Consider the following 12,761-nt stretch of genomic DNA (forward strand, 5'->3'; position numbering starts at 1 on the left):
TTCTATTTCTTTCATTTCTGCACATATCCTCCATTGGCTAGATTTGGTGAGGGTGGGGTCTCACTTAAGCTATTGACGTGATCCTTTTTAAATGGGTTTTAACAGAGGCGCAGTCTATGTGGGGACAGAGAAACGTGTTTTGAGACAGAGGTAAAGGAGGGAAAAAAGAAGGATGAAGTGGTGAGGAGTTTGGGAGTTTTTCTGGATTGGTATGAGATGTTGCTGTGTTGCGCGCTTTAAAAATCTGTGTGGAGCCTCTAGAGTGGGCACAACTGGTGGCTTCTCATATTCACAGCAGCAATCAGTTGCTTTTGAGCATCAGGTGAGCTATTCAGCCCTACATCTTCCTTCTCCTGGCTGCACACTTCACTTTTAGCAGAGGAGCAGAAAGAGTGAAGGCACCTTAACAATATGCCCAAAGGATCCGCGCCTTGACGCGCCCCGGTGCGTGCATGTTGGACCGGTGAGAGTATGGACTAGTATGAAGCGCCATGGCTTGGTGTGACCGCGGGGTTCAAACGCTGCTGGCCACTGTGGGGGCTTTTGCTGCCTTTAGCCTGATGACCATCGCCATAGGCACGGACTACTGGCTCTATTCGCGGGCGTACATCTGCAACAGCACCAATGCAACCTCAGACGACACCCAGTCACAGCCCAAAACCAAGAAGGGCGATCTCACCCACTCCGGGCTGTGGAGAATCTGCTGTATTGAAGGTAAGACCGCTCCAAGCCTAGTCTCACTTTAGGGGCTCTATATTTATGGAAGCCGTCAACATGTGGTGCTCTGGCAATTACACTTAGACTGCACTGCTCTGTGTTGTTGTTGTGCGAGATATAGTTTTAATCCTCTCTTTTATCTGAGGAGGAGTCTTTTGTTTCTCAGTGGGCGCAGTCATCTGGGCTCACAAAAGTACGCGCTCCCTTTACGCACACATAGACTGAATATGGAGGCATAATAAGAGAATGACCGTATCGGTGAAACAACTTTCAGAGGTTATAGGTCAGATGGACAAAGATGCACAAAAACAAAGATTTTAACACCACAGATCTGCTGAAATAGCAAATGAACGCTAAACAAATGAGCGGTGTTCAGCTCAATAAAAGCTGTCTGCCAACTGTTAAATCGACTTGTTCAAGCAGAGGCCCACACAATAAACTCAGCTGTGTTATAGTCTGCAAAAAATTGCAACGCCAAACCGGCGCGTCTGAGCCCATTCACTTTTAAGCCGGTCGCTGCCAGGAAATGTGTGCGCTATTAGTCTACTTTCATTCATGTCTTTATTGTATCCGATACTGTTGCTTGGCAACATCTCTGAAATTGCTATGGAAACATGCCCGGTGATTTAAAAATAGATGACTCTGAGTTCACGTCATGTCCAAGCAAAATAGCAAAATTATCATTCGTAATAGGAAATGAGGCAAATAACAAGTATTACATCTTATCTTCCCCTTTGGAAAGTGTTTCTGAGTAGTTTTACGCATTTGATGTTTGAAAAACGAGGTGCGCGTGCAGTGACGTCTTGTTTCAGATGCAGACAGACACCCATTCATTGACCAACCCTCCTTGACTTTTCGCCTTAGCTATCATTGAGTGAGTCGATGCAACTGGATGGATTTGTTCATGTTTCAAACTTCCGTCATGACGCAGTGATTGGCACAAGCAAGGTTTGCAAATAAAAAAATGTCCAGCTGCAGGCAAGGTAGAAATTGTGTTAAAACGTTTTTAAACTCATAAAATGTGTCTGAAAATGCACTGCTGGCAATCCCAAACAAACTGGAAAAACTGAATTAATGCCACCTGCATGAGCACTAGATACATTTTGTAGGAGCTTATCATTTGAAGCAATATCTCGAAATGTTGTTTTAAAGGACATTTTCCTTCAAGAGCGACTTTTGTCCGTAGTGGCAGGCAAACACTTGAGGAGTTGTCCACTCTAAACGCAGCACATTGTGTTCCAGCAGCAGGTACAGAGGAGCTGCCATGAAACGTGACACACAGCCCTGTTGTCATCTCTGGAGTATCACTGAAGATGCACAAATAAAATGAAAAGCTGTAGTGTTGTTAGACAGAAACAAGATCAGAAAGGGTTTTTTTTGTTCTTTTATGTGTTTTCCTTTGACTGTATTATATTTTGTGTGGATACAGTAAGATACACTAAGGCAACTTCATCTTTTTTGTTTCTTCTTCTCTACAACCAGCAGAACATTTTATAGGTTTGGCACAATTTTTTTTTTTAAAAACAACACCAAAATCCTGGGCACTGGATACTTGTTATTGCCTGTAAAATCTGTTTTAGTGGTGCATCAGTTGCTTTTCAGTGTCTATAGTCCATTCTGTGGATTAGTGAGCTTGTTTTCATTCACATCTGTTAGACTTGAAGCCAGAACCACACACTGGGAGAGATTTAGCCGTCAGCAATGATGTCTCTGGGTTTGTTCTGCGGTGAAGAAGAACACTTTAGACACATGTAAAGAACATCCTGGTGTGTTATGACACTCGCAATTTACTGAGAGTCATGCTCGACTGGGCACCTGTCTAGGATGTGTACAGACTCACGTTCCGTGCATTATATCTTCTAATACCCTAAGAAATGATGATAAATTACAAATGCCAGCCAACTATTATGTCAGGCATGATTTCCCATCAGTACTTTGAAGGAATGAATGAAAGCGGATTAATGACAGTAGAGACTGGATTGATGTTGATGAGGCTAGGGACAAAGACTGGCTCTGTGCAGTGAGGCTTCTTTTTGAAAACATGTTTGTGCAACAATTTGCACAAACAAAGGCCAATCTATCATATCAGTCTCTCCGCCGCTAATAGTTTCACTTCTGTGCCTCTGCCTAAAACGACAAGCTGCTGGATGGTGGCTCCGTTGTCATGGAGACTCATAAGTATAGAGGAGAAGACAAGGAAGGAAGACTCACCCCTGCTCCCCTACACACACACCCTCTCCTCAAACACACACACACACACACACACACACACACCCCTCTGGTCATTGTGACAAACACACTGGGTTATTGACGGGGACTGCTCCGTGTGTATCACAGCTACTAGGGAAAACATCAACGTGTTTGGCTGAACAGATTGCAGCAACAACATGTCTTTCTCTCAGTGACAACACACTGCTGTAACACACATGGCTCTGTTCAACCCTTTCCCTCTTCACAACCTTGTAATAAATGTGTTTCAGTAGTAGCCCTGTTTCTTCAAGAAGTATTACCTCTTCTCCAACAGGCCTGTGTGACATTTAAGTAGCGGGCAGGAATATATTGAATGAAGCTACTTTACAGTGAGGTCAGCACTTCTCTCATTTATGGAGTCCTTTGCATTACCTTTTTTGCCTTCCCTGTTTTTTTTTCTCCACATGAATATTATGAGGGCAGGGTAGCACCCACGAGTGTACTGAGTGGGTCTAATTTGCATCAGAATGGGCAATGCATCAGAGGCTGTTGCTTACGTGTTGCTCGAGTGCATAAATCCAACATCTGAGAATGAGAAATAACCTAATGAATAATCCAATTAGCAGGTATATATTTCCAGTAAACACCCCAGCTGGCAGTGGTGGTGGTTTTCCTGCTAGGAAAAGGGAGGGGGTCACTTTGCCAATCCCACCATGCTCCATAAGTCTGTAATTAAAACGCGACAACAGAGTGGCCATGCAGGGGCACTAATTAGCCAGCAGTCCCCAATATCCACTTCTGTCACTCTGTCCTCCTTTCCTCCGCCTGATGTGCAGTGTCTCTTTTCATCTCTTTAAAGGTTTAACAATTCCATTCATATCATTATTTTATCTGTGTATGGCTTTCTCTTCTGCTTTTCTACTTTTTTAATGAACCAATGTAACCCCTCTTAAATTTTGGATGCATTTAATTTCTTTCCTTTTTCTCTTCTCTTCTCTTCTCTTCTTTTCTCTCTCTTCTCTTCTCTTCACTTCTCTTCTCTTCTCTTCTCTTCTCTTCTCTTCTCTTCTCTTCTCTTCTCTTCTCTTCTCTTCTCTTCTCTTCTCTTCTCTTCTCTTCTCTTCTCCTCTCTTCTCTTCTCTTCTCTTCTCTTTAGCTCTAAATTGAGGTCAACATATTGCAGAGAAGGAAAATTTGCAATTTTTTCCCTAACATTATACAAAGATTAATTTATTGTCTAGGAGTGTTTCAGTTCAGGAGTTGGTGGAAAATTGCCAAAAAGAAAGTGTTGTTGGGAAAGAACACCAGTACTGCACTAAATCTGAAAATGTTAGGGATAAAGGAAAAGGACGAGGAAAAGAAAATAAGTTGTTTCAAACAATGTAGTTTAGTGCATTTACATATGAAAAGGATTTATCATGCCAATTTTAAAATACACACAAACAAGACTTCAAAGCAAAAGAATGAGAGGAATCTATTTCTAATAGATAGATATACTTTAGATATAGATAGATTTTTTAAATTTAATTTAATTTAATTTTTTTTAGATACATCATGTATTTAGACAGGTGTCCTCATTGTTTTGAGACGTGGTTTCAAACACAAAGAAAATACACAATATATGTAAAAGATGTAAAAGAGCACCTATAGGTTACAGTTATTCTTTAATTTTTTATTCTCATAAGAAGAAAATATTAGACATTGTATTTAGACTCCATTATAAATGTTCAGTACTAAAAATGTTCTAATTGAAGTGAATGGGAAGGTGCGTCCAAACTTTTGACCGCTACTGTACGTTTTTATGAGTCATTTTCAACAGGCTACATGCTGTGATGGATCTCAGTTTTCGTCGAACAGCATGGATACAAATGCACAGTCTACCCCAAGCAGAGCTGTATTTGAAGAAAATACTGCCTGATGACAATTTAATTAACCAACTGTCAGTCATATCAACACTGAATCACCAATGTCTTCTCCAAATTGCTTTTCTTTTATCCTCACTTAGACTGAAAATAAAAGTGGAGGGGTTTGTTTGATTACACAGCTGCTTTTTATATTGCATCCCAACATCCCCTGACTCCATAGTAATAAATGTATGTATTGTTATGTTCACGTGAGATGTGCATGCATGTCTGCATTTTCTATCAAGCTCCAGAAACAGAGCTCTGTCTGTTTACAGCTTTACAAAACCTTATCATCTGTTATAAACCACAGAGCACTCTCTACTGTCAGTGTTCACACTGACTGTCGCAGAAAGCAACAATAATAAAAGCAAAGCAAGTTGTTTCTGCTCACTGTAAATCTGTTATGTGGAGCCAGTAGCAATACTACTACTGAAAGAATATCACCCACCAGAGGCCACATAGTTCTAGTGAAATACAATATTAATGTCACTTTTGATTATTTTATTCATCAATCTATTTGCAGTGCTATTGAAGTGTGAAAACGAGGAAGTAGAGGCATATATCACATATAGCTCATTATGATGATTTACTGTTCCTGGAGACACCAGGAGGTGAGCAAGTGTTTGACTTGATGAGACAATACTATTGGTGTATTCCACTGAGGCTGCTTCCCTTATTGGCCGAGCTGCGTTAATTCAAAATAATAACAATGTGCATCATCCTGTTGCCACCGGCACCACAGCTGTGACATCTGCTTCCACTGAAATGTGTGTGTGTGTGTATGTTTATGTACACGTATCTGTGTGCTTACGTCTGTCCATTTGGGATCGCAATCATGTACTGTTCAGTGGTGACAGATCTGTGAAGGGGAAGCCGGGGAATTGTCTCTTGTTTCAAAATATGGTGAAGATGTCAAAAGACTTCTTGTAGATTGTGTGTGTAAACAAGCTTATTAAAGACTAACAGGCGTTGCCATGGAAGAGAGGAGGAGATGCTCAGCATGGGGCTTTGCAACTCCAGTCAGGCACGGGGAACCCATTATTTCCTATGTAATGTGTTTGCTGTGTAAGATTAATTTCCACTTTGTCAATACACAATCACCTTGTAACACGCCCCTGAATTTATAGAATATAAGTCTGTCTGACCAACCCTATGTCCCTGTCTGATTTTCTACTCATCCTTTACGTTTACAGTTGTTACATTGCGCAGCTGTCCTCCGACCTTTATTGCACAATCCACATTTTGCTCTTTAACGCTCTCTCTGTACCTTTCCTGATTTCTTTTTCTCTTTGTAATGTGGCCTTCTATCTTTTCTTATCTCCATCATTCCTCTGCTCTCTGTGCTTTTGTTGTTTCATTTCCTTGTACATTCTTCCCTTGTTTAATCTCTACTGCCTCCCTCCTCCTTCCCTCCCAGCTAGTCAGTATTCAGACTTTATTTCATTTCATGAAAGGTCCATCTGACAGCCATCTCTCACACACACACACACACACACACACACACACACACAAACTTAACGTAGACACTGAGCTGATAACTGTCACTCATAAATCCCAAGCCTCAAGGCCTCTGTTTATAATCTGATTCCCAATCAGTTGCAATATTGTCTTCTATTTTATCCATCTGTGTGTGTGTGTGTGTGTGTGTGTGTGTGTGTGTGTGTGTGTGTGTGTGTGTGTGTGTGTGTGTGTGTGTGTGTGTGTGTGTGTGTGTGTGTGTGTGTGTGTGTATCCAGCAGACACACATACACACAGGAGACAAGACAGAGGCGTCAGACAGGCTGGAGTTGTTGAGGTCTGGGCTGGAATAGACAATGGAGAATATTGTGCAATAGTCAAAATTAATAGTTGTGTTCTGGGTTCACAGTGGAAGGTGCGCTTTTGTGTGCCGTTTTTAAACGGTGTAAATCCAGTTTGACATTTCAGTTCAGTAGAAAAGACACACATACTTACAAATATGTGCAGGCGCTGCAGCATGATTTGGTGTTTACACAGCAATTAACAGGTTAGCAAAGGTGTTTGTATTTTTGTTATCTACGCTGTTCTTAATCTAACCACGTGAGCCAGATGTGTTTTTTTTTCTTCACAAGGCACAAAGTCTCACATCGTGGCTTAAAATAGTTCCGAGCCCTTTTTTTCCATCAGTGACTAGACACAGAAACTTGTGCTCTATTTCCGACGACTGATTTGACACTAATTAATTTGATGTCCCTTATTAAGCAGCAGACCCAGTTAATGGAAGCCAGCTTGCCCTTAAAAGATGTGCCACAGACAATAATGGTTGTGTGGCTCACCCTTGGGGAACCTGGGAAATGGAGTTGACAGGTGTCTGTCTGTCGTCGGCACAGACGGTTAATGGGAGGGTTGACTTCAGTATGGTATAGGTCAGCTCTAATCTTTGCTGCCTGTTGGGCCATTAGGAATGAGGAGGGGGGGGGGGGGGGGGGGGGGGGGGGGGGTTGCATTTTTGATGTGAAAGTCTTCAGTGCTTACGGGGATAAGAAAACTCAACTGAGATTCTGCCAATCCAAAGATATGCAAGTGAACACACAATGCACACAGAATCACTGATATGATCATGTAATCAAACTATGCAAATTAAGTCATAGCCCAGCCCGCCTTTAATATAGTGTTGTGCAGAATGACTCACTCACAGCTCAAATGGTGAATGAATAGCCAAAGAGCTTCCACCATTACCACCACTGCTCAGTGTACATTCATTAACCCTGCCCCCAGACCTCTTTCTCTCTAGACAAGGTGTTGTTTATACTCCTGCTCAATTACAGCTACAGGCTTCTCTCAGCTGTAACTCTCTGTCTCTCACTCTCTCTCTCTAACCCTCCACTCCATTCTCCCATTTTGATTCACCTAGGCATTAAAAGCTTCCAGCACATGGGGCTTTTGTTGTTCAAATAGGCTTCTTGTTGCTCCCAGTACTCAGCTATTCACCTGTGCTAGACATGTGCCAGATCGAATCCTCCCATCCCCAGGCAATGCAATCTTAATCACACCACCGTCAAGCTTATGCACTGATCCTCTAAACACAAACTACCGCTCCTAGCGCTGGTTATTCTTCTTAGGTGTGGTCTACAGTTTGCGGGATTCACAGCACACCCAAAGAGCTACCAACTGTAACAGCAATGCTTGTCTAAATACCCAGTGTGCTCTAGGTCAATGATGAATCTCTCATTTGCGACTGGAAGTAAAAACAATTGAGAGGGTAATGAGCTAATATTAGACAATAGTTTAATCCAACCAGCAAAAGCTATAAGGAAGAGGGTTTATTTATAACACTGAAAAAATGGGAAAGTTGTATAATTATCTTTCAAAAACAGGGGAATCTCTTACAATCTGTGGGTCTTTTTTCAATGTTAAAATCAGTATATTAAATAGCATTAATAAAACTGGCCTGGCGGTATTCATTCAACAGTTGACCAAATAAATCTGAATGGAAGTTATGGTAAATAATAAGTTTGGCATTTTGGGAAATACACTTTGCTGAGAATTAGACGAAAGAATTGATACCACTCACATGTCTGGTTGTGGTATCAATCATTTAATTTAAGCAATAATGAATTCATCAGAAAGGCAGCGTGTCCCCCTATTATGTGCTACTGCCGCTGCCTCTTCTTGACCAAGAAACCACACTGCTGAGATATGAAAAATAACCAGAGGTCTTCTGGAAAGTGACTTTCCACTCCACTCTGTATTATCTGAGACAAGAGCATAGGAAGGTCTTACTCCAGAGGACACAGTTTAACAAAAGTGGTTAGGGAGCAACTGTGACTCCAGGACCTGCTCACACTTCAGCCAGCTGAAACCAACTGGAGTTTGATACATTCACATCAAACATGTAACCCCAGGCTTTGAATCCAGTTTAACTTCAGCTTGCCTCAAAAGCAGATTAACACATATATTCTTGATCCTATTTGTTGGCCGAACAGTCCTCATCTCTTAAACATCACATGTATCAAACTGTTATGGCAACTTGAGGTGTGAGTGAGCTGTAATTCATGCGTTTGTCTGTCTTTGTCCTGCAGGGATCAATCAAGGCAGCTGTTACAGAATCAACCATTTCCCTGACGACAATGACTACGACACAGACAGCTCTGAATACTTGCTGCGTAAGTGCTCCCCACTCATCCTTTTTGTCTGGCATTGTTAAAACTGACTGTCTGTTATTTTTAAGGCTGAGCACAAAGTCCACCAACCTCCAGCATCTTATTATTTGACAGTCGTCTTTAACCAAGCAATACTCATTTATACATAGATTAATACAATGCAGAACAAAAGTTATCAAGAGATATGTGGCAGCTTTCAGAGATACAAGCTTTAAATACAAGAAATGTCAGACTGTGATCACACCACAGTATGTTTTAAAAAAAATATTTTTACCTACCTTTCCTGTTTGTGTATCTGATATTTCAGACACTCATAATTACTGATGTCCTAGTCAGATGATTTTAAAGCAGTTATAGCCATCAGCAGCTTATTTGCATTTTCCCATCATTTTCTATCTCTTTCTTTTTCCAATTAAGTGAAGCATATTCTAAACTTTGCTCAACGCAAAGAGGAACTTGTTTACTCTAAACTGTGGTGAGGCGTCCTCTTGCAGCAAAAAACAGAGCAACTTTTGGCTGGGTGTGGATATACAGTAAATCCCTTGTTAAAACCAGTGTAAACCTATCTGCTCCTTTAAAAAATTCAATGTATTTTTCTATGAATATTGGTTAAAACACAAAAATGACAAAGCTTACACATAGATTGTTATTCAGTTGGTATAAAATTGGGGTCATTCAATCAGCAAAGGACCTTCATTAAAGGCACTGCCAATTCAGTATGTGCCTAATATGTAAAGACTAATCAGACGTTGGACAAAGTCCAGACTCCATTAGCCAGACTAAATAAAGGGACGGCTTAATAAAATACTTCACAGTTGGATGGGATCATTCATCCTTGGAAACTTGAAAAATGGCACAGTGATTCATTTGTGGGGAGGTGATAGTCAGTGAGAGCTCGTGCTGCATCCCACAACTGATTAGCAAAGCTTTGTCACAACAAGGCACAACAAGTATACAAGATAATGGAGTTCTCAAAAACGGAGAGGTGGATAGATAAAGGGTAATGAAAATGCTAATTATTTAAAAGGGAACTTTTTTTTAAAAACAAAATGTTCTTTTAAAAACACCTGTGTTGTGACCTATACATCTATACATTGTTTTGTAATTGCTTTGATTTATTGATACTTGGATTGATTTATGCTTTTGTATTAATCGCTTCAATGTGTCCTTTTATTTGTTAAGTATGATTAATATTTTTACTACAACAAATGACAATGTGTAATAAGAGAGGCATCTCTTCTAGTAAACCTTCAGAGAATAATTACTCGAGTCCCCCTTCAGCTTGTAGCGAGTTTCAGCTCATTGTTTAGCTGTCCAGCCCACGACTTTAATGTGTTGGTTCACTCTCACTGCTCTCATACAAATGTTTTCGGCTCTAAAAACGCCTCTGTACACTATGTGCCCAACACCAAACAGCAGACATGCTTAGCAACTAGCTACTGGACATATTTTCCTCAGGAGTTGATAGAGATAAAAACAGCTAAAAGAGAATGAAAAATGGTCTTTTGTTCATTAGGTGGACACAAACATGTACAACTACTGTATGTGTAATAAGCCACTGTTTCCGTTGATACCAAGTGGGGCACTAAGAGCAAAAAGATAGTTACTGGTTTAGGTTTAATGAATTAAACTTTTTGCAGTGACTTAGTAGTTTTTTCTTACCATGTCTTCCCTCCTCTGTCTCTACAGGTATAGTTCGTGCCTCCAGTGTGTTCCCCGTCCTCAGCACCATCCTGCTGATGCTCGGCGGACTGTGTGTAGGGGTGGGCCGAGTCTACAACAAGACAAATAACGTCCTCCTCAGTGCTGGCATTCTCTTTGTAGCTGCAGGTGAGCTGAAGGTTTAAACTGTTAGCCATGACTCCCAGTGTGGAGCAATCCTGTCAGGCCCGGGTCTCATCATGAAGAAAGTCAGCTTAATGTGGCACCTGTGGTTATATGTTTTAATTCATCAATGGTGCAATCATGACGTTGAGCTTCATTCCCCATCGAAGACAGTCAGGATCTCCCTTCATCACACATCTCATGTATTGAGGACACATGTCATTAAGAGCCTCAGTAGTGATGAGAGTCCTGCAATCATTGGCTGACTTTTTTTCATCATGCTCTTTTGCTACTTAACTACTTCCAACTTTCTTTTTTTTTTACTTCTCTGTCTAATTTTTTGTCTTTCTCATTTTTCAGGTCTGAGCAACATAATTGGCATCATCGTGTACATCTCCAGCAATGCAGGAGACCCCAGTGATAAACGTGATGATGACAAGAAGTACACTTACTCCTATGGCTGGTCCTTCTACTTTGGCGCCCTCTCCTTCATTGTGGCTGAAACGGTGGCTGTGCTCGCCATCAACATTTACATTGAGAAAAACAAGGAAGTCCGCTGGAGGGCGAGGCGCGAGTTCATCCGCTCACTCTCTTCCTCTTCCCCGTATTCGAGGATACCGAGTTTCCGCTACCGCCGGCGGACATCACACGCCAGCTCTCATTCTACAGAGGCTTCACGGGAGAACTCACCTGTGGTTGGACTGAAGCGGGCGCCATCTTCCAGTGGGCCCCTGGATGAGCTGTCCATGTACGCCCTGGCGAGGGACAGTGTGACAGAGAACACGTACAGCCCCGAACATGAGGCAGCTGCTGAGTTCCTCCAGGTCCATAACTGTTTCCCCAATGATTTAAAAGATGGGGTAAATCGCAGGACCACACCAGTGTGAAATTAATTCTGGAAGTGGATAAACGGGAAAATGATGAAAATGATGAAAAACCAGTGGGCAGACCTGTTGGAGCCTGTGTGCTTGTGATAGCCTGCCATCTTTAGAGGCACAGTTTTCAAAGAGAGACTATCGTTTTTGGAAATAACTAGAAGGAGACGAGAGGATAGTCGGCTGGACAGAATATGAGCCAATTAACAGAACCATCATGAGTTCTTTCTCATGTATCTGCTTTTAGAGATCATCAAAGCAGAATAGAGTAACCATTGTCTTTGCTGTAGCCAAATCAGTGTTATCATTCAGCTACATCGAAATGCTTAAATTACCAGTGTGTTGATCATAACCCTTGTTTGGGTAATGGTCACTACACACGGTAAAGTGTGCCAATCAGATTATACTACCTGTAAATGATATAACAAGGTGCTAAATGATATGTACTCTTTGACTTGAAAATGTTTCATTTGTGTTTGAAGTTGCTATAAAGTGTGGACCTCTCTTCAAAGTTTCTATTGTGTCCTCATAATACTGTGGTCTTGCCTTATAATGTAATCATATGAAAGAGACGAGCCTCTCTGTCTCTCAGCACTGCCCTTTGGAATAATGTATGGCCTTTAAACAAACTAAAATTATGAATATTTTCCTTTTTGATGAGAACAATCTATATCTTAACAAAACGATTGACTCGCCAAGTTTCAGTGTATTGAATGTTTAATATTTTAGCAGGTCGTACATGTCAACCATCGAATCCCCCCAAACAGTATGAAAGATGTTGTCTCCTTCTCTGTCTCTTCCTTAATCCTTTTCTTCTCTGACGTTTGTCATTTGGACAAAATGTCCGTTTTGTCAATGGCCCCTTTTATTCACTTCCATATCAGTCCGCCATCCTTCCATCACACCCCTGTGATGGATGTGACATTGTGTATGTGCCTGTCACAAAAGAAGAGCAGCTGACAAAAAGGGGGTGCCCAGAACTGTGAAAAGGCACAAGTCAGGACTTCCTTTTGCTCTGAATGGAGCCCTGGCATCCAGAGTGTTTAATGGATAAGGATCAGAGCCAGGCAGTCTGTCTGTCACACCGCCTGTGAGTCCATCTGGCTGCCTATTTCCCCCTCCTGTGTCGA

At 41.4% G+C, this 12,761-nt stretch overlaps 1 protein-coding gene across 1 annotated transcript; it reads left to right on the forward strand.

The window, feature by feature from the left end:
- The first annotated feature begins 491 nt into the window (after positions 1-491).
- Positions 492-11,643, forward strand: LOC133999711 (voltage-dependent calcium channel gamma-4 subunit-like). The gene is made up of 4 exons (XM_062438981.1): positions 492-714; positions 8,852-8,935; positions 10,622-10,762; positions 11,117-11,643. The coding sequence occupies exons 1-4, from the start codon at positions 492-494 to the stop codon at positions 11,641-11,643; spliced, it is 975 nt and encodes a 324-aa protein (XP_062294965.1).
- The last annotated feature ends 1,118 nt before the right edge of the window (positions 11,644-12,761 follow it).

This window comes from Scomber scombrus, chromosome 18 (assembly GCF_963691925.1).
Source record: "Scomber scombrus chromosome 18, fScoSco1.1, whole genome shotgun sequence".
Classification (NCBI taxonomy): domain Eukaryota; kingdom Metazoa; phylum Chordata; class Actinopteri; order Scombriformes; family Scombridae; genus Scomber; species Scomber scombrus.

What these genes read in the sequence shown, in the direction of transcription:
- LOC133999711 (XM_062438981.1), top strand. Translation starts at nt 492, where the DNA reads ATGGCTTGGTGTGACCGCGGGGTTCAAACGCTGCTGGCCACTGTGGGG. An exon ending in GAGAATCTGCTGTATTGAAG is followed by an intron (nt 715 to 8,851) that starts GTAAGACCGCTC and finishes TTTGTCCTGCAG; the next exon opens with GGATCAATCAAGGCAGCTGT. An exon ending in CAGCTCTGAATACTTGCTGC is followed by an intron (nt 8,936 to 10,621) that starts GTAAGTGCTCCC and finishes CTGTCTCTACAG; the next exon opens with GTATAGTTCGTGCCTCCAGT.